This window comes from Platalea leucorodia, assembly GCF_965183815.1.
Source record: "Platalea leucorodia genome assembly, chromosome: 3".
Classification (NCBI taxonomy): Eukaryota; Metazoa; Chordata; class Aves; order Pelecaniformes; family Threskiornithidae; genus Platalea; species Platalea leucorodia.
The window spans coordinates 46,698,397-46,720,419 of NC_138825.1; the positions used below are offsets into that span (position 1 = coordinate 46,698,397).

General features: G+C 43.4%; 2 protein-coding genes across 2 annotated transcripts in view; one reads left to right on the forward strand and one right to left on the reverse strand.

Annotated features, from left to right (window-relative positions):
- EGLN1 (egl-9 family hypoxia inducible factor 1) overlaps positions 1-4,980 on the forward strand; it is a 38,007-nt gene extending 33,027 nt beyond the window's left edge. Inside the window, exons 4-5 of the mRNA XM_082307683.1 lie at positions 58-125; positions 2,268-4,980. Coding sequence (XP_082163809.1) covers positions 58-125; positions 2,268-2,332 — 133 coding nt within the window. The 3' untranslated portion in view covers positions 2,333-4,980. The remainder of the gene's footprint in view (positions 1-57; positions 126-2,267) is intronic.
- A 10,627-nt stretch (positions 4,981-15,607) lies between these two features.
- Positions 15,608-21,958, reverse strand: SPRTN (SprT-like N-terminal domain). Its single transcript, XM_082307589.1, has 5 exons — positions 21,640-21,958; positions 20,008-20,107; positions 19,053-19,181; positions 17,989-18,256; positions 15,608-17,680 (listed from the first exon to the last, which is right to left on the reverse strand). Exons 1-5 carry the CDS (start codon positions 21,900-21,902, stop codon positions 16,944-16,946), a joined length of 1,497 nt encoding a protein of 498 aa, XP_082163715.1. The 5' UTR covers positions 21,903-21,958; the 3' UTR covers positions 15,608-16,943.
- Positions 21,959-22,023: the final 65 nt, after the last annotated feature.

Consider the following 22,023-nt stretch of genomic DNA (forward strand, 5'->3'; position numbering starts at 1 on the left):
TTTTTTTTTTTTTTTTTCTTCATAGTTCAGGAGTTCTTTTTCCATCTGTTTCCCTAGGTACGCAATAACAGTGTGGTATTTTGATGCAGATGAAAGAGCACGAGCTAAAGTAAAATATCTAACAGGTAATCTCTTGTTAATATCTTCTGTGTTCTTTTTTTCTGGAAGAATAGCTAAGTAGTCCACCCTCATCTCCTTGGCCCACCCCATGCACAAAGAGGGGGAGAAAAACAGCGTAACTCATAGAGTCGGGTTTTACAGGGAAGGTGACCCAGTGGTTGAGCTGCTAGGCAGTGACTTGGGAAATCCAGGTCATTGCCTTCTCCTGCTCATGCTTCCTCTGAGACCTGAGGCTGCTCGGTATTTTTATATGGGGGATACAGCTTCTCCCTAGTCTTGTCTCCCTAATAGGTATGGAGGATAAATACACCAGAGGCTGTCAGGCACTGCAGAACTGAGAGCCCTGGAAAGAGTTTTGATTGAATATAGTGACTCAACAAGTGAATACAACTTGACCAGAATCTGTATATTAGAAAAACAAAAGCCTAAAATTAAAATCTGGAATCAAAGAATGGAGTTACTTCCTCCATTTCCAATTCCACATATCTAGCATCTGTTTTCCTTTTCTGGCTTCTCCCTCAAGAGGAAGTTGATCTAATTTTCCTGTTCAAATTAGCATTATAAGGAGAAATGGCCTAGGACTTCTGTCATGCTTGTAATTGCCATCACAATTTTGTGTTTGTTTCAGTAGTTTAAAAATAAACCAAAATCAGGTGTACCACAAGCGCACAGATGCATAGGGCCAGTTTCTGCACCATTTTGTCAAGAGCTCTGAAACCGATGATGTTGAAGACATGTGCCAGTCATTTCCAAATGAGATTTCCATTCATTGTTGTTAGGCGTCTGAAGCTTATAAGTAGCCCCAGAGCTATCTAGTGGCTGTAGTTTAGTTCAGTCCCCCTTGGTGCAGCCGGTGACTTTGTACATTTAGGGAGCGGTAAGAGCAACGCAGCTCCTGCCCAGCTTGCAAAGAAACACGGGGAGTCCTTCAGCTCCGGCTGAGCATGCTGTCCCGCTGCTCAGCGGTGCATGCCTGGCGAGGCATGGTGACTTCCCAGGCGGTCAGGAATGCCGCATAACGCCCGCCTGGTCTCCGCAGGGAGCCTGCCTGTCCCGTAAGCCGGGCTTCCTTCGCGTCACACGTGTGTGACCGTGCACCTCCTGGGGCCAGCCTTGCCAGATCAGAGCTGCTTCAGTTGTCTCCGCGCAGCTTCAGCTGCTGCCCTTTCAGAGAGAGTGCAGGGAAGTGGTTCGGGTGGGCTCGTGTCTGCAGGGGAGGTGCCCCCACCCCTGGCTGTGTGTCGTCCCCGTCCCCGTCCCCCCCCCCCGGTCCCCCTAAACTGCAGGTACTTGTGGAAAGAAGGCTGGGTTGGAGGTGTTCTTTAAATTTCAGTGTCGGTTTGCCCTGTAATTGATTGGTATTATACTGTTGTGCTTTCAGTTTTCGTTTGCAATTAAAATTGCATTCTTTGCTCTGTATCTGCAGCAAGAATTGTGCAAGACGCTTTTTATTTTCTACTGACGATATAGAATAAAATGTCATAAACCAGAAAACTATTCATTTTTTGGCTTAGTGTCAGTCTAACTAAAGCCATGCAGAATATGTGTGAATTTTTCTTGAATATGGGATACTGTGTCCATGAATGTTTTGATAGTCAAACTTTCCTTTGGGAATACCTGAAGTTACCTAGATCAGTTTTTAGAAAAAAGGATGGAAGAGGTGTGGATTGGTTGGTAGTTTTGTTTTGTTTCCATTTGACTTACTGCTAAAAAGTAATGTTGCATTTTAAAAATCCCTCAAAGTTTCTTTACAAAGGTAAATACCCAGAAACTCCAGATATTCTGATACAGAGTAATGGACAATATCCTCAGATTCTCAACTGGCCGTTCTTAAAGCTTACCTTTGTAAAGGCTGAGATGATGAGCTTCAGAATTGCACGTATGATGTGAAGTGTCCAGTTTTCTACTTGCGCAGCCAAATGCATGCCCACTTTCAGAGAAGATGAGTAACCACGGCTCGTTAACTTTACAGAGCATGGGATACAGAGCATGTATACAAAAATATCTTGTCTTGCTAGGTCATATGTACTAGGCAATCTTCGAAGTACTCTCTTAAAACTAATCTGGAAAGTGATGTAGCACTTCTATAGGCTGTAGTTTGATAAATGCTGAAAAATAATGCCGATTTCCTTTTCATGTCTCTGCAGGTGAAAAAGGTGTGAGGGTTGAACTTAATAAACCTTCTGACTCAGTTGGGAAAGACGTTTTATAAGCCTCTGATTTAGCAACTCCCCTTGCTATTCTCCCTGATAAATCTTGATGCTATCTATTAACTTTTGAATGTGAATAACAAGATAAAGGAAAATCAACAACAAACCAACATTTTAATAAAGAAGCAAACAGTGTTTCAATGTTGCATCAAATAGAAGGTTCTTTGACTGCTGAAGCATTGTACTATGTGATTGTGACTCCAGGCCTGTGACTGCTTATGTGAAGAAGATAAGCAATCAGTAAGAAACAACATATGCATCTGGACATAAATAAGTGCCCTACATAGAATTTGTCCATCCTTATATTTTGCCAGACCTGTCATCCAGCTGAATCCAATTCATCTCTCCCTTTTTTTATATGGTAAAAGTTTGAATTTTGGGTAATTTTTGTATGACCAGGTACAGTTTATCAAAATTGAGTCTTAAAAAAAAGAAGAAAAACTGAAAAAAAAAAAAAAAGAAGAAAAAAATTACGGTATTCTCCAAAATAACATGGATCTATTTTTGTAAAACTGTTCATACTGTTCTCCTCTGCCATGAAAGACCTAATTTAATGTAAGGGTTGCCAGTAACTGATAATCACTTTAATTTTCTTTACACCTTAAGTCAGAAAAGGAGCACTTTAATTACCAGCTAAAAACCTGATTGTTTTATATCATATCTCACACTAATCTTAACTTTTAAAGATTGCTGCTGTATTGTTTTTTTGACTATGTCCTCTTGAACCTTATTAACAGAAGCAAATCAGTATCTCACTATTAGTAACATTCAGTTTGTGGTTTTGTATGTTGAATCCACAGAGGGGAAGTTTCTGTCTCTTCTTTGTTTTTTGGTTTGTTTTTTTGTTTTGTTTTGGTTTTTTTAAGTGACTGGCACTAAGTGAACTTGACACTATCGGTTGCTGTCATTGGCTTTGGGGACCTGGTAAATACCATCAAGTTACAAGAATATACAAGGGCTTTCCTAGGCTATTAGAGGTACCCAGAACCTCCTTGTGTACTTGACAGAAAATTTTGAGCTTTCTCCCTTTTCTAGAGAATACTTGTCACCCCCCTTTCCTTTGTATATAAGTTAATAGACTATCTAAAATTCACTTTTTTTAATTTCCTTTTCAAATGTTGGTGTCCCATGCAGTCTGTAGGTTGACACCTTGAGCTATTATATAGTATCAAGGAGATGGTCAGCACACTGAAGCTGAAGTGCATCACTGTAGGCTCCTTGTGCAATACATCTTTAGGTTTTCACTGTGCTGAAGGATTTCCCCAAAAAGGCACTGCCCTTTGATCAATACTGAGGTATATATTTAGTTAGAAAACATTTACTTTCTTTTACATTGTTTTCATTTTATCAAGGAGAGGGGACATCACAGAATAAAAGTGAGATGTGCAGAAACTTTGATATTCTTATTTTTAAGAAATGGGTGTTTTGGACACTGGTGGGTTTTTTTTTGTTGTTTTTTTTTTTTCCTTCTTCTTTCCTTTTTTTTTTTTTTTTTTCCTGAGCTTTAAAAGCTTGAGAAAACAAAAGCAAACCTATAAAAGACAGCATTCATATTTACAGGAGTTTGGGGGTTGATAACTTCCCCACTGCAGTTTTCTATCTGTCCCTTATTTCCTTACTTAGCCAAAACAATGTGAGTGTACAGAAATATTTCTGTATATATTACAACTTGTGACAATTTTAGCATCTGTATAGTTTGTATTCAATTAGAGACCTTTTCTATGGAAAGCTCAGTAATTTTTTATTAAAAAGATTACTATTGTTCATGTAAAACATGAAAAAGCTAATTGTTTAGTAACAAACTGACAGAAGGGGGAAAAAATTCAGTATTGGTATATCATTTAGGAGAACCAACAGAAATCCCAGTTTTGTTTTGATTTCGCTTTTCCTTTTTTTAGTAAGTTCTTGCCCTTTACCGTTCCCTTCCTCTTTCCTCTTTTCTTCCCAGAAAAACAGATAGGATACCTTTACTGTAAGTGCCTCTGGCAACCTGGCCAAGGAGTGCAAATCTTCATTGCTGTCTGGTCTGCAGTGCATTTAGGCTACCAATGAAACAAGCAAAAAAGCCACCTCTTCTACTTCATCTTCTTTAAGTACTACTTTAACGGAGGTTTGGTTGGTTTTATTTTAGAAGCATAAGCCTTTAAACTCATTTCAGTCCCTCTATAATTCAAACTTCTGCAGTTACATGGCGTATCAAATTCTAATCACACTGTAGGTTTGTGCTTGCCAGACAGGTTTAAAAAGTGCTTAATTTTTCACTCCATGTAAGTCATTACAATAGGATCAACAAATCAGGTCAGCCATTTCTTCAATGTCCTTTAGAAACTGTTCATTTCATGTCGGTTGAATATTCAGTCTTGAGCATCACCAAGCAGGTCCTTGTTTTAAAACTATTTTTTAAACTGTCTTATGATCTGTATGTGTCTAGTCCTGGTTAAAGATAAAGCTTCATAATGCTATTTTTATTCATGATGTTAGCCGGCTGTAAAATATGAGACCTTTATCTATAGCAGGCAAAGAAGTTCAAGATTCATTTACAGGTTGCCTATAAAGTTGTGTAATTTGAAAAGCAGTGTTCATTATGAAAGAGCTCTCAAGTTGCTTGTAAAGCTAATCTAATTAAAAAAGATGATGTATAAAGGTTCTTGAAAACTATGTGGTTATTTGTAATCTATGTAACTTTTAAAAACTACTCCATAGCAACTAATTTATAAATGCCCCGATAAAGGGGGCATGTGGCTTTTTGGTGGTTTTGTGGGGGGTGGTTTTTTGTGTCTTGTTGGGGTTTTCTGGTGTTTGGGGTTTCTTGGTTTTTGGGTTTTTTTGGGTTTTTGGGGTTTTTTTGTGTTTTTTTTTTTGTTTGTTTTTTGTTTTTTGTTTTTTTTTTTTTTAAACCAGAGCTATTTCTGCTCTGGAGAAGGATCTGGGTTTTTTTAGACTGCCTACAGTTAACCTGGGTGTGGTGATCATTTTCCTGATGATTTCTCCCTCAAAAACAGCACCAAGTTTAGGCGAACTGGAGAGTGATGACAGACATAGAGGCAGCTCTAGTTTCTTCACCACTTTCTGACAGGTACGTGAGGTGCAAAACAGAAGTCCTCTTCAAGCAGGATTTGTAAGGTTTAATGGGAGCTCTTCAGTTTTACGTGGCTCTCAATCAATTATGAGTACTTTGAAGATGGCAGAAGAATGGTAGAGTCTACAGATGCCAACCCGTATGAGATGCCACACAATTTCCCTAAGCTTTTTGATGAGCTTTGTCATGACGGTATGGTAACCAAGGACACGGCTGGCTGGCTGCACTGCTGCCATTGCTCTAACTCTTGTGAAGCCCCCCTGCGTGTGCTTCTCCGTCTTGTTCAGGAAGAGTTACCTGGATCTCCGGATGAGTCTGCCAGCCTCCGTGCACCTTCCGTGGCACTTGGGTACCTGTGGTGCTCAGTTCTGCTCTTCCCAGTGTGTGAGGCTGAAAGCTAAGTGCAGCAGCACTGAGCTGGTCCCAGAGTGCTTTGAGGCTTTTTCCATGCTTCAGTGCTGTGTAACTTCTGACGTCTTCTCTTGAAATAGCCTCTTCCCCATCTTTGTTTTACATTGAACAAGGAAGAAGCCTTCTAGAATTTGCAACCATCCTGCGTAGACCTGATTTTTGTTTTAATTATCACATTGCTGAGCACAATATGCAGGATGATCATTTTGCATAATAAGGTCAAACACCAAGCCAGGGAAAGATGATGTCTGTCTCGGGTGTTTTTCAAAAGAAAGACGCTTGCAATCAGAGGAAGCTAGCTGACAGCCTATATCTTACATAAAACATCTGGCTGTGCTGACCACTTTAAGGTCAGGAGGGGAAAGATCACATATCTAAGTCAAACTGATAAGTATAATCAAACTGGAAAGTACCATTTTTGTGCCTGCCGAATGCTTTGAAGAAGAGGGGAGACTGCTAAGTGGCAACAGCAGACTCCAGAGTCTCAAAACCCCAGAAGTCTAGCCTGTGCACCTTGCCTGCAGGTACGCAGATAGCTGCATGCACTTACAAATACATAGTGGGAATTTATGAATACTGAGCAGCAAAGACTTCGAAGAAATTCATGGGACTTAATTGGATTTGGATCTCTTCTGCTTGGGGAGGGGTGGGTATGGATCTGCAGAGAAGCTTGGGTCTCCCATAGTCAGCTTTTATACAAAATACTCACTTAGCTTGTTGCGGATGTAAAGTAAAGCTTAAATGTAAGTAATTACTGCAGATGCATTGAAGCCTGTTTGTGCTATTACGCTGCTGTAAGACCTGTGTTCACTCTGGAGCGTCTGCTGAACCTGAGTTGCCTGACCCTGGCTGCTGGGGGTGGATAGCAGCTGACAGAAGCGGGTTCAAGGTCCTCTGTCCTACCAGACAAAACCAGTTCCAGAGAATTCTCTCTGTTGACTTTTGCTACCACTTACTCGGTTCCATCAACCTTTTGCCCATGGCTTTGAAGGTGAGTGAATATACAGCGCATCTATCCCATAGCTCCCACATGGACAAGCCAGGTACTAAGAGTTGGCTCTAAAAGTGGAAGGAGCGGGTGAGATGCAAATCACCAGCCCACTGGGGATAGACTCAAATCCTTAGCAGGACATGGAGGAAGGAATGAGTTGAATAGAAATGGTAAAGTAGGATGGGAAGAGACTGATGCATGAGACCAAGATAAAACACGTCTGTGGGGTGCGGATGAGGAATATGGGACATAGCAAGCAAAAATATGCTGTAGGTGTCTGCTTTGGGCAGGAGCATGAAGTATGAGGAGAAAGAATACACAATGTCTTTGCCTCAGGAAAGACAATTGTTGATGCATCCCATCCATTCTTTCTCTTCATGGTTGTGTGTTGCAAAACAGGACATTTTTCTCTCTGAAGATGAGAGGTTTGTAACTTTTTGCTTGAACTAGGAGTTGGTTTCCTTGTCTGTCTTACAGTTACAGGTTGTTGGACTCTGGGGTTTTTCCCCCTCTTACTAAATGTGCAGCTCAGGATTGAATTTAGTTGGTAATAGTTTATAGGTTCTTCTGGAAAACTTATTATAACTACCTTGTATATAACGTGGTGATAAATGCTGGAAAAGGTGACCAGCTCTTGACCCTATAAGCCCAGTGCCAGCACCTTCACGCAGCAGAAAGTCTGCAGGGCATCCCTGACGTCTGCGTGGTGAGGGTTGTAAAACACGCAGATGGACTAACAGCTTGCCAGTATTGCGCGCAGCTGACTCGCTGCTTCAGGGCAGCGCCTCAAACTGGGAACCCATTCTTGCTTTCAAATGCTGCTGGAGAGGGGAAGTCAAATTTCATCTCTCCATATTCACCGTGTGGATCCAGTGCTCTTTGTGGGCCTGTCTGTGTCGGTGAGGTTTGCCAGGGTGGAACCAGTTCCTCTCCTGGCCTCGTTGCAACGTAGTTCAATTTTAGTTTTGCTTTTAAATGAAAGATGAATCCAGAATAACTAAAATGCAGAGACTTGACTCCTACTCCCAAACAGAAAGCCCAATACCTGAATATTGTATTGGGTTGTGAGCTGGTATTTCACTACCTAAGAAAGCAAGGGTCAAACAAGAAGCCAAGCAGAAAGAAGATCAGAACTATGTTAAGACAAGTCACTTAGGCTGTAAATGTATCGGGCTTACATTACGGTACGTAAGCAAGCTTTAAAAAACTATTAATAAAGATTGCAATATAGCACAGGGCATGGTGGCAGCTCTAAGAAACGTAGGGAAACTAGAATTTTGGAGCTTGATTAATTGCTGTTGCAATCCTGAGAAGTTTTTCCATACGGTGAAGATGGGAGTGAATGCGTCAAAAAAACCCCAGCAAACCGCTAGCCAGCAAGAAGCCGAACACCACCAGCCCTACACCTGAAAAGTGCAATCTCGGCTGTGGGTGAGTGCAGTACCTTGGGTTACTGGAACTGAAAGATATTTCAGAACTGTTTTATTTGAGCACTTGGCAACATCTTTGGACATCTTGGAGAAAATATTTCTCCAAGGAAAATATGATTGTGGACACCACTAACGTTTGGCAAAGGGAATCGGGGCTGTGGGTAATAACTGAATCTGTTTTCTGAGATTAGAGTCTAGTTGATGGTGTTCCTGATAGTGAAGAGCAAGGTTTGAGCTGTCAGATTGGGCATATTTATTTTACCTTCACTTCCCCTTCCCCAGCCACAACGTAATAGCGACTAATGCGGTGCTGGGCACGTGTTCTGCACAGTCATATTTTAATGAACAAGCAAAAACTGTTGTAAGTTAACTCTCTTCGGTCCTAAGTTTTTGTTACATGTAGAACTCTTTAATGGGACATAGGTAGCAATTCCTAAACTACTTCGATTACTTTTATTTTTCCCCACCTGCACTATAAGAACATTTCAGTTTTAAAAAAAACAAACAAACAAACAAAAAACCCTTCATTTAAAACAGCACGAGGAGGAAACAGCCGTATATAGTTAAGAGTCGCTGCAACTTCATAACCATGCAACGTTATGCACTGCCATCACCAGGGAGGGCACGTCTCTCACGGTGAACATTCGGCCCGTGCAAAGGCAGGAAAACTGGCGGGGGCGTGCGCGCTCCCGGCGGCCCGGAGCTGGGGCGGCCGCCGGGGGTGGCGGGAGCGGGGGCGCCTGGGACCCCGCTCCCGGGGACGGCTCTGGGAGCGGGACCCTCTGGTGTCCCAGCTGGGACAAGGCCTCTCCGGATGAGCAGGAAAACGTGTTCTTAGGGTCCCAGAGACGACAAAGAGACAAGCCGCTCTGTTGTAGGTGGAGAATGTTGTGCTGCACAAACAAGTTATTTTAACTTGTAGGAACCAAAGGATGTGTATTTTCATCGGGAGGCTTTTTTGTTGTTGATTACGGTGGTGTAAGCTCGCGGAGCAGGGATGAAGGAGGAGGGGAAGCGGGAGATGGCTGGTTACACCTCCAGTGCTTACGGTAGGTTTGCAAATCTGCTCTAGTTCCTCAGGCGAGAGCGCACAGGGAACAACAGCTCTGCTTCCTACCTCCTCGGCGCCTTCCCTTCCCATTTCTGCTCCCGCACATGTGTGGGGGCCTCTCCCGCCCCCGCGCTAACCCAGCGCTTTTGCATCCTTCCAGGCTGCGGTAGCTCCCCAAGCGTTGTCCCACCTCAGCCGAGCTGCAGGCTTTTGTGCTACTCCCCTTAGGTGGGTGGTGGATTAAGTTATGAAACACTTGGCTGAGGAGAATGTTTGGGTTTTTTTCTCTGAGATGAAGGCTGGCAGCAGCCTGGTGCCTGCCCTTGCAGGTGGTCAGGCACTACCTAAGACCTTGGCCGAGAGTTGCAAAAAATGCCTAGAGAGGAGTGGCTACCAAGTCATGGCCAGCAGAGTAGCCTCTGGCTGCTGCGGCTACCTGCCCTGAGCTGGTGCTGCTTGACGAAAAGCTCAGTGTGGCAAGCTGCTGACCAGCTCGGGGAAGCAAACTCATCTTGAATTGCTGAGGGTGCTCCTCCTCTTTTGGCAGAGCTGAACCGTGGCAGTTCATGGGACATACCCTTCAGCTGGCACTGAATGCCATGTATCTAACCATGGAGCAGTTTCACACCAAGCTCGGGTAGTCTTTCTGTTGAAGAAAGGAAAGGGAGAGACACAAGGAAACTGGAAACTGGTGCAGGATTCACAAACAGGACATCTACTTGTCAGTCTCCTCAAAATGGTATCACTTCAACACAAATCCACAGCCACATGTGAAAATACACTCAGAGCTGGGATCAACGCATCATATAACAACCCAAAGCTGAGTCAGGATGCTTGCCCAACAGCAGAGCCCTCCGATCGCTCTTCCTGAAGAAGTTAAGGCAGCGTTTCCCTCGGTGCCTGCTGCAGGGCGGGCACAGGCTGACCACGACCCTCTGCATGGCTCAGCGCCTGCGCTGCTAAGGGTGCAAAGCGTCAGTTTAGCACAGGAGCGCTCCACTGCAGAAGAGTCCTGAGGGAAGGTAACACTGGAGCCTGTAAAGGGATTAAGAGGAAGGCTGCATTAAGGCAACTTTAGGTGTTTTCCTCCAACCTCACGTCTCCTCATTCCTTCGGGGGATGCTCGTGTCCATAACGCCTTGCAAAAAAAGCTCCAAAGTCGTGGCATTGCTTACCACTCGGGACGTGTGTCCGCTTTGACAAAACCGCGTTTCAAGACCCAAGCATCAGCCCAAATGTTAGCAGTAAAACCTCTTGGGTGGTGTCCTCTTAACTCCGCCAAATTGCCTGGGAAATGTTGCCAGCTAGCTTGAATAGTCTTTTGGGGTTTTGCAGTGCCTGAAATACCTCCTATTTCCTGTCATCAGATGCTTTTCCTGCCTTCTAAATCTCTTATAGGTACATTCAAAGTTAATTACATCTGAGCTTTATTTCACGTCATCTGCAGGGCTGATAATCCTCCCCCTCCCTGCTGTGTGGCTTGGCGAGGAAGCAGCAATTAAAACCTGCCTTTCCAGGGCAGGCCCTGAGAAGCGGTGACCCAGCTACCTGCTTCTCTGCCCAGCTTGGCAGGGCAGAGCTTCCTCCTACTTGTCTGTCTTTGCATCGTGGTGGAGGCCCGGCTCCTGCCTGAAGTCCCCCAGTCTCTGATGCATGGGATGGGGGACTTGTCCCTCCCGGACGTGGCCTGGGTGGTGGCAGTGATGAGAGCTGCCCATGCTGAACCTTGCAAGGAGAGGAAGAAACGTGCAGCTGGACGTAAACTGATGGTTAGAGATGGCGTGAGCACTCCTGGGCTGTGCCAGTGCAAGAGCAAGCAGATGGATCTTAACTGCCTTCAGATGTAATTTCACTCTGTCCTGAAATGCTCATGGGGTTGTTAGGCAGAAACCCAGGGCTGTGGAGGTAGAAGGGGATCCTGGAGATGGGAGCAGGGTCACCCAGAGCCGGCTGCCCAGGACCACGTCCAGTTGGGGTTTGAGTATCTTCAACGATGGAGACTCCCCAGCCTCTCTGGGCAACCTGTTCCTGTGTTCAACTACCCTCACTGTAATAAAGTTGTTCCTTATGTTTAAATTAAATTTTCTATATAGGTACTGCTAAATGCAAAGCTAAAGACTAACCCAAATAATTCTTAGTGACATATCCTGCAGAGGACAGCAGATTTGAGACTCAAGTCCTCTATTTGCAGCTTTCCATACCCTGCCTGGAAGAGGTACCATCCTCTCTGAAGCCCCCGGGGTGTTTTATCCTCAGGATGACTCTTTCCTTTGGACATGTTCCCGTTTGCCATCTGTGAGAACAGCCCAGCCTTTGTACCGTATCCTTCCACCGCCACGTTATCTGGAGCACTTCGTGCCAAGTTGTGTGGTCTTGTCACACACCAGGGAGTTTGTCTTGCTGTTGGTTGAAAAAACAGGTAGTGTAAGATGTGCTGTGCACTATAAATAGCACAGCCCCTACCAGTCTTGGGAGTAATGCCTGTAAAATAGCAAGTGTGTGCTGGCTTACGCATTAAACAGGCCAAAATCATTGGACTTGGTACACTGCGCTTAAAATGAAGGGGCATAAAAAATAAGCTGCTCTGGTCAAATTAATTCTTGCTTCTGAGACGTGCTGCCCTTGAGCTGAACAAAATGGCCAGTGCTTCCTGGAGCCACGGGTGGGGCTGCAGGCAGGCTGCCTCCCACCACGCACCGGCTGCCCGCAAGCGCTGCAGAGGCTGCGCCAGCTTCTGCAGGTGGGCACCCTCCGAGCGAGCGATTTGCACAGCTTTTTTACTTTGTGCCTCTCTCAAAACACAACCCGCACCCTCCTGGTGAATCAAAATCTGCTTACAAACAGGTGGCAGCACACCCACCAAAAGGATCCTCCTGGGAAGAAAGCGGGTAATTGCTGCGATGCCTCTGGGAGGAGACCAGGGTGGTCAGTGGAAGGCAAAGGCAGGGGAGCAAAGCAGAGGGGAGGAAGTGGAGTAAGAGCAGCGAGACCCTTTGGCTGTTCCCCCATCAGTAAGTTGCTGAATGAAGCTACTAGAAGAATTCAAAACCCCAACTAAACCACATTCCTATAGGTAAGATTTGTACTGGGACTTCACTGAGCTCTAGTCCGCATTTTAACCCAGACTTCGTGCAGTTAGTAACATTTCTAAAGAGAAGGTACTTGCAGTGAACTCACAAATTATAGTCCGGAGTTTGATGTCATTTAAAGAAAAATAAAGTATTTACTGCTTCTAAATTAAGCAGTGGGGGAGCCAATATTTGGCTTGTTGGTTTTCGCTCCTTCAAACATTCTTTGTTAGGCAGTTTGTGAAATGTCAGATCTAAGACTTACGAGGACAAAAAAGCAGACGAAATTATGTGAAGGATAGGGGATGGTTGGGACAGAGACAGGGTGAGCTATTCAGGCCAAGCTGCTGCACCTTCTTAGAAACTTAATCTAGTCTTAAAGCAGCCTGGCCTAGCAGATGCTAAAAGGGAACAGAGGGATTAAGGCCATGGCCATCTCCCATGTTTAGCTTTCACACCTGCGGTATGCTACCCTCTCCTCGGCCTGCCACACCCCTCCAGCTCCCCATCTTAGCCAAGGAGCCAGAGACAAGTTTTCTGTTTTCTAAACCCCTCTGCCTTCCTGCAGCTTCATCCTGCCTCTCTTGCGGAGCTGGGCTGATGCCATATGGTGACAGAAAATTAGATTTTTCACTGCAATGGATGCAAGTGGTGCAGTATACGTAGACCGCAAAAGGATGCCTTTTGGGTTATTCACTGAACCCTGAACTAGAAAAAGGAGCTACTGGCTCATCTTCCAAGTCTCTCTTGCAGCAAAGTTAAAAGAAACGCTCCCAGAAAACCCAGTTAGATATAAATTCTACTTCTCAACTCTCGGCTACTTGCAGACCTCCCCCCGCACCCCCTATTCCTCCTCCTTTAACTTGTTTTATGGCCTGGTCGGGGTTCCTGCTGATCCATCTTCAGCCTGGAGTGCAGGTGGAGGCTGCCAATTCTGCGCTTTCTGTTCTTTCCCTGTACAGGTTGGAGAGGAAGAAAGTATTACTCCTTAAGGGCAAGGAGTGCCACCTAATGGCCTGTTGGAGAAGCCCAAAGCTCCACGCAGCCGGGCGTCTTGGTTCTTCCATAGACACGAGTACATGAGAACACACACGTGCTGAAATGCAAGTCTCATAAGCTACCCTTTAAGGGTAATTTAATGTAGGGTCTTTACATTCATATAGAAGCAATTGTTTCTTTAAGCTTAAGACTTCAAAACAGCTATAATAATCCAGGTGCAGGTAAGAACTTGGGTATTTAACTTGAATAGCTACTTTGCATTTCAGGAGTTATTCACTAGTAGCGTGGTTACGACCAAGTCCTCCCTAGCCTTTGATTTTGTAATGCATTACCTGGTATCCTTTATTACTAGCACGGGTACAGTGGCAGGTAGCACAGCATAGCGTAAGCCCTTCGGTAGGCTGTTCCAAACAAGCAACATTTAGTCATTCCCTTAAAAAGCGTTCCTAGAAAGGAGGCTCAGGTAACCAATTCCTGAGGCTCAGGTAACCAATTCCTACATGGTTTGAGCAGCAGCACCTTCCCTGCCCGAGAAGTGTACTTCCACCTAGACATAAACAGCCTGCTCATCAGCTTACGCATAGGAATCAGGGTTGAACTTGCTGTAGGAATACACGTCCCCTGTGACCTAGATACCCCGAGTGAATGCAAACAGCGGTGGGGCTACCGGAGGTGGTAAAGTACAGAGGAATGGCACATTATCACTTCTAGAACATGTTATAAAGCAGGCTATTTCTATTACATATCTTCTTGCAAGATACTACTTTATTTTTGTTAGTCTGGAGAAAAATGCTGCTTCTAATTCCTTCACAGGAACTCATCAAGTATTCTGAAAGCTTCCTAGATAACGTTTCCCTAAAAGTAAAAAAATACTTGCAAATATTTGACCTTCAAGATTTCTTGCCCAATAACCAGTTTCAAGGCAACTTAGGAGCAGCCTCCTTCATAACAATGAAATAACTAAATAACCCCCGTTAAGGTAGTTTAACCTCTAGAACTGGTATCTGAGTCCTTCTGAGCAATTCCAGTAGATCACCACAGAATGAGATTGCTTTTGCCTTTAGTTTGCAGAACCATTTGTTGGCCTCTCTTGTACCTGATTTGTCTCGAAAGTCAAGTATTTTAACTTGTTTCTCAGACTTCCAGTCAGGCAACTTATTTTGCAGTTCAGTGAAGCATGTTTGTTCAAGATTCATTACTGGTTTGTGTTGTTATAGACAGTATCTAAACTCACTCAGGACAAAGCCAACTGAGACAGAAGATGAAATTTCTCACCTTTGACCCAAATTTACCAGCGTATTTTAAAAACATACTGGTAGTCATTGTTGTAATTGCGGGAAGGACACTGTATTCAAGAACAAAATCTTACAGAAACAGCATTCACGGTAACATACCTGAAAAAACAAGGCCATGACCTGTTAATAATAGCCTGCGATAGGTAGCAACTGCAAAGCCCATCCACCCAGCTCTTTGTCACCTTTATCTCTGTGTAAGAGAGACCTTGGCCTCATAATACTTCATTGTAAAAACATCCATGGGCAGAGGTGATGTTTTTCCACAGCTGCTCCAAAATTGCTCAATTGTTTTGAAAACAGATCTATTTTAGGACACTTGTATATTTGAGACAGGACTTGCCTATAGCTTAAGTTCCGCCCCCAGCAGGCCATACCATTCACTGAATTCTACAAGCCAGTTCCCACATTTGTTTTCTATTTGTTGTTCATTTGAACACTGTTGATGTAGAAGACGACATTAGAAAAAATCCATTTTAATATGAAAACATATTTAACAATACCCACAATCCTCCCTTCCTGGAGCAATCCTTTACTCTTTACCAGTTGCAGTGGGAAAGACAAACCAGGAAACGGACAGGAACAACAGTAAGGGAAACGCTTCAAAAAAATCCTTCATGATGTGAGAGAGCAGTCGTGATGTGAATCTAGTCCTCACCTTCAAAACAAAACAACACACAACACATGGTAGTACAAATACTTCTAAGTAGTACTGTCAAGTACTATGTCAAGTTTCACTGGGAACACTGATAGATACTGCAGTTGTAAGAAGGAAGTATGGAAAATTAACACTTCAAAACAAGTTTTAAAATCAGTATTTGTAAAATTTTCCACAGAAATGTAAAAGTGAAACTGTACTGAAAATATGACGGAGAAGGCAAAGGTTGATGCAGTCTATATTCACCAACACCTGTTTTTACAGGGGAATTTAAGAAGGGAAAAAAGTGTTAATACAGAAAGGATCTATTAAACCAGTCTGTTATTAGATACACAGGTGAGCCTACTGGTGAGTAACGCAAGACAGCCACAAGTGCCATGTGAAACCCAGGCTTAATGAAAATCTAAAATTCAGTACCAATTTATTCAAAATATGCAAGAACAATCTGATTCACATTAAACATCTGTAGCATCAGTATCTAAAAAGATACACCAACGTTTAAAAAGAGCAAAGGTATCATTTGCCAGATTCCATTGCACATCAGTTTATTTTCCAATTCCAAAGGAAGCAGCAACTAGTTAATTATATAAAGGCAAACATATGTGCATCCAAGGCTAATATAGCCATTTAAAACTGTAGCAACAATACATGAAACAGCATCATTATTTTTTCTTTTTTTAAACAAAAATAGTTATAATCAGTTTTACAAGTAAGGAATCAAGCTGTTAACTGTTTAAACCAGTTAAATACTTCCAGTGCAGCAAGAGAACTGTTAACATTTCAGAAAGTTTATATAGAAGACACATCTGCTCAGCATTCGTAACTTTTTACAGCACAATGGTTTTAGTACTCAACTGACTGGCTTGTTGAATACTAACCACCGAGCTGGCCGGCTTCCAGAAGAAGCAAAACAAGGACTGTCAGCTAATGTCAATTTAATACCATTTTGGCCTGTAAAGCACTGGAAATTTAACCGAAAAAACATGAAGGCTTTTATGATATGGCCAGGAACAGTCTTTACCAGTATTGCTACCAATATTCCTCACAACTTTTACTTAATAGTATCAGCATATGGGGGTCAGTAACACATCATACCTATATCCTAAGAACTAGTGAACTTTCAACACAGAGTTTGTGCAAACCATCAGAAAAAGTGGGTGGAGAGTCTACGCTGCAGTAAACAGAAGTATTCTTATCTGTTATAGGTGGTTAACTTTAAGAATGGCCAAAAACACTTTAAAAAAACCAACGCAAATGGGTCTTAAGAACAAAGATAAATTAGCAGTATTAAAAATGTCTTAATTTTAAAAACTGCCTTGAAAAGATGCAGTTCGGCAAGTATCCACCTACTCTTGTATTACCCAGATTCTGCAGCAAGAACATTGGCACAAATATCCACCTACTAAAATTTGAGTATTCGATTCTTTGGAACACAAGTAGCAGCTAGCTTCCTAGTCAGCGTTGATGCGCAACTCCACAAAACTTGTTGTTCAGCATGCTGACAGTAGTTTAAATTCCGGTTCAGAACAGGCACATAGGGAAGTAACCACAGCTAAGCAAACCCTGAGCAAAGTAGTTTTCAAGCCGTGTTTTCAGCCCTGGCTTATCTTTTTGAGACAGCTTTCTGAAAGGTTTTATGCAAGACAAGAATCAAGGTGTTCATTTATTTTAGACTCCAAAACCTCAGTCTGGCAAACAGGACAACTGACTTTTTTATCCTGCCTTACAGCAGTACTGGAACTTGCAGAGGACACCGTAGATTCAGCTTTGGTTTTCATAGGTGTATTTATACTTAAAGAGACATCAGTCCTCCCTTTTTTAATGAAATAGTTTTCAAAGGCAGTTTTGTCTTCCATTTTCGGCCATCGGTGCAGTGTATTAGTACATTCTGAGCTTTTTTTCTCAGATGCAACCTGAGCTGCTGTTGTCTGCTCAAAACAAATTTGTTTCGGTGGCCTGTTATAAAGCGGCATAACCTTCTTGCCATTTGCAGAGCCCTGGTTTGATTCTTCTTCTGTAACACGAGCGATTTTAACAGGCGATCCATTAACATACTTGTAAGCTTTCGTATTAGCAACAGAGGGTTTAGGAAACTCACGCTTTGAAGCTAAGTTGATTTTCTCACTGGCATCATCAGTATAAAGTGGAAAGAAGATGCCACTACGGGGTGATTTTTCAAATTTTATCTCATTTTTAGGGATTGGTATTGTATTTAGTGTTGAACGATGCTGTGAACCAGGTGTTTCGCTGTTTCTAACACTGCTGCTGGAATTTGTGCTTTTTTCTGAGAGTCCACTGTCTCCTCCTCCAAGCAGATATCCCTTTCCACTAAAAGGGATCAGATCTTGCGTATCACACGTTTGTGTCTTGCCTGCAAAATAAGAAGAGATGAAAATAAGAAAAGTTAGTAACTTTTTCATATATAAATCACAGGCTTAGTATTTTATGTGCACTGCCCAAAAAATCTGCTGCTTGAAAACAGTGTAGCAAACTAAACCTTTTGTAAACAGTTAAGTGAGAAGGAGCCTAGAAATGCACAAATAAAGTGGGCCCTGTTCTTTGCTACATAACAGTAATATCTAAACAAAGCCCATGTAGTGGTTGATCTGTATTTGTTCAAAGAACTGTTTGGACAAAAACATTTTGGAAAAGAAAAAAAAAAAGAATTCTTTTAAATACCTTTGTTAGCTAACTCAGAATTTGGAAGTTTTGCTGGCTGGGTTTTCTCCTTGGATTTCTTGGAGAAGTTCTCTGGCTCCTTCACTTTTGTGAATGTACCTCCACATGTCTCTTGATGCTCAGCCCACCAAAAGTCTCGAGCAGAGGGTGCTCTATTCATTGAACGTTTCACATATCCAAAGTAAGGTTTTCTATTTTGACAGGGGCCATTGCATCGCCACCAGTGCTGGCGGTACAAATCCACCTCATCATGAAAAGTATGATAGATCTAGGTTTAAAAAAAGAAAAAAAAAAAAAAAAAGAAAAAAGCAGCCATTCAGAAAGGTTCTAATTTTATATTACTAGCTCTACAATATTTTTTTAAATATATGACCATTCCATTCCTTCCGTTACTTCTGTGATTTTGACATTACCAGCTAAAAGAGCTGAACCCAGTTGAAGTTTGATCAACATTTAGATATTGTTAAAACAAAGCTTAAAAAAAAAAAGACAGGATGTATAGGAATACATTCTGGCTATCTTGTTTGAACTGCAAAAAAATCACTTCAAAAATCTATCTACAATTTCACCCTAAATGGCACACTGTTTAGAACGCATTGTAAACAATACCAGTATTGTATTCTCCCTCCAGCTGCTATCTTAATTGATGTTATCAGACACATTATTTTAAAATATCATCAACCCATTAGCCTCTACTGCTATAAATCTTAACTAAAACAGACTGCTTTTCCTCAAATATTATTCTGAACATGCAGCTATTCCATCCCTGGCATCATTAAGCTCTTTCAAGTTTAAAACAAAAGTTTAAAGGAAAATACTTACACAGGGTATACTTGAAAATTATATGACTCTAATAACTCACCACATCTTCCTCAACCTGTTCCCACCATCATCCCCAACAAAATAACTACGGAACTGGCATACACTTGGATGCAAATCTGTACTGGTGCCAACTGTGGAGCGTCTAACAAGAACAAGTATATTACTCATACCACACCAGGCATACTAGAAAACCAAATCAGGAAGAAACCTCTATTAAATTATGTTAAGTGGATTACGCTTACTGTAACATTGGCTCCAGTCAAGCGATTAATGCGACGCATGTGTTTGCGGAACTCCGGTCCATGAGATTCACGATCTTTGTCATTATTAGTAACAAAAAGCAGGGCATGGATCATTTCATGCAGCAGTGTCTGAAACGATGCAAATCATTAGCTATTTACTGAAAAGCATTGCATATAGTTTCAAAATTAAGCTGGAAGTATTTTACTCCTCTACATTTATCTTGATACTGATCTTATTTTCGTGCATTCATGTGTTCAGTCTGGGTCATAAAAACATAATACTTATTCTACCTATCAAATCAAATTACCTCTATTCCCATACCACCAAAACATGCTGGAGAATATTACTACAATAAATGACATTCCAAAAAGGAGAAACAATCCTCCAACTTAAGTCAGATCTTTAAGAGATCATCCCCTCCACAACCAAAAAAAGAGACACTGGTAAGGAAGTTGAAGCTCTACAGCATTTCTGTTCATTAAGCAAATCCGAAAGTTGAGCCAACTCAAAGCAGCAGCCCTGACAGTGGCGCAAGAAGCAACACAAAGTTACGTTTAGAGTCATATCCTGTATCCTTATTTTCTGCTGTTGGCCTTTTGACCTAAAAGATGGAACTACAGCCATTTTCTGATGGTGCTTTCAGTCCATATTTGTTTTTAATATCAGAGGATAATTTAGGAGTAAAAAAAGTTGTTTTTTTTTTCTTTATAAAGTCAGTAAAATAAGTGACTTTAGACTCCTACTCAGAGTTGCCCATTTAGAAACATAAAACTGAAAGATTATCATGATATTGCAACACAAGCAACACAAACGTGACAATAAAGCTATCACTATTTTACAATCTATAAGTCACTGCATATAAGAATCCCACTATGAAATGTAAAATGTTTGTATGGAGTGGGGGGGTGGCACAATGCATTTTTATGTGCAGATTCATGAGCAATCTTCAAATACCTCAACGAGATCCTTCCTTGGTCTTAACTTTAGGAGCGGCTCACTTAGACGAATGGAACACATTCCACCTCTCCCCTCATATCTACACACTCCAGCACAGCTGAAAGAGACACAGAAAGAAAATAGGAAAAGCTGCTTGTTTCTGTGGAACACGAAGAAAATTGAGAATTGGAGTTAAAACGCCGTCCCCTTCCAACACATGCTAGGTAATTCAGAACACGAAAACCCACTTTTAGTAGTTACTTGAAAAACTCAACATCATTAACACCATTAAGCAAAAAAAACCAAACAAAAACCAAACAAACAAAAAAACCAAAAAACAAACAAGCCCACAAGTTCCTTAGAATAAGCTGTGACTGAACTAGCAAAAGTGAAACTAGAATTTATTAGATCTCTTAAAAGCGCTTAATTCAAAGCTATCAATCCTGGGGAAAAAAAACAAAACAAAACACAAGGGCCTATTCCAAGCTAACCTGTTTAGGAGGCAGAGGACTGTTTTCATTAGAACCCTCGATGAAGTGAAATACATAAAACAGAGGCTGGAGATTCACAGCAGCCAACACCGACTTAACTGCTGACTGGTGCAATTTCACCCCTCACCCTCCCCCAACTTTTGACTCTTACTGAACCTCACCTATCATCACTTCTGCATGCTAATCCAGCAGAAAACACTCTTTTTTTCTTTTGTTACTGAGTTAGTCCTCTACCCGTTCAGTATCCAAATATTTTCAAGTGTCTAAAGAGCACTGCGACCAGCAGAGGACAAGATGCGGCAGGGCTCCAGCAGCCAGTAATTGCATCAGCTGGTCTGCTGCAGCACTGCAGCCTGCACTTCAAAGCTTTTGGTTTTTTGTTTTTTTAATCTCAGGTTTCCTGTATATTCCCCTTCCTAGTCTACTCTAAGTCTTGTTAATATACTATTATCATTTCATGTTTCCCTTTCTGCCATGCTGTAAAACTACCGTAAAAACTGAAAGCAAGAAACATAACAGCAATGCAAGTATGTTCTTTTAAGTTTCAATATACACAGGTTAAGACCAAGTTATTTATTCCACTTTAACGTCTCCCTAGGTTTGCCTGCACCATAGGAAAAGCCATTTGTGGCTGCCAAGGACGACAAATGAAGGACAAAACAGACAACGACGGTGACCAACCCACCTCCTGGGGTACAAACTGTGTTAGAAAATTCAAATATCTGGAAACATTCAAATATCTGGAAGGGAAGCTGTGGCACCAATACGCCGTGCCCACAAAGTCGCTGTGAGGAGCGGCACAGGGTGACGAGTGACAGCTTTTCCTCCCCCTCCCTGACGCCCACAGCTACGCCATAAGATGCGACGTTTCTTCTTTGACGGGTCGCGGCCTCTCCCGACAGCCGCGACACAAGCCCCCGCCCGCGGCTGGCGCCGTCCAGAGCCACGGCAGCGCCCGAGGCCGGTGAACGCCACCCGGCAGCGCGGCTCGGGAAGGACCGGCCGCCCCCGCCGCCTTCCCGCTCCCGGCGAGCCCCCTCCGCGCCCCGGCTCCCCGCCCGAGCCGGGCGATGGCTGCCGGGAGGCCGCTCCCGGCCCGAGAGCCCCAGCCCCGTCCCCCTCCCCCTCCCCGGGGCACCCCCCGCCCCCGAAGGCGTACAGGGTCATGCGTGGGCTCCACGACACCTCGACAGCCGCCAGGCGCCCCCAGAAGAGGGTCTCGTTGAACTGCACGAAGAGGCCGTGCACGTCGGGGCTGGGGTCCAGCAGCTCCCAGGCCTCGTCCACCACCGACAGCGGGCGGAGGGGCGAGGGCTCCGGCGAGGCCTCGGGGCACAACGCCGCCGCCGCCGCCTCCTCCTTATCCTCCGCTTCCCACAGCTCCTGCAGCTGCAGCGCCAGCACGAAGTCGTCCGCCTCCATCCCGCGCAGCGCCGCCGCGGGGCCGCCCCGACGGCCGGGCCTTCACGCGGGGCCGCCCGCCGCCCGGCGCGTGCGCACTGCGCCGCCGCAAACGGCGGAGCCGCAAACAGCGCCGCCGCCC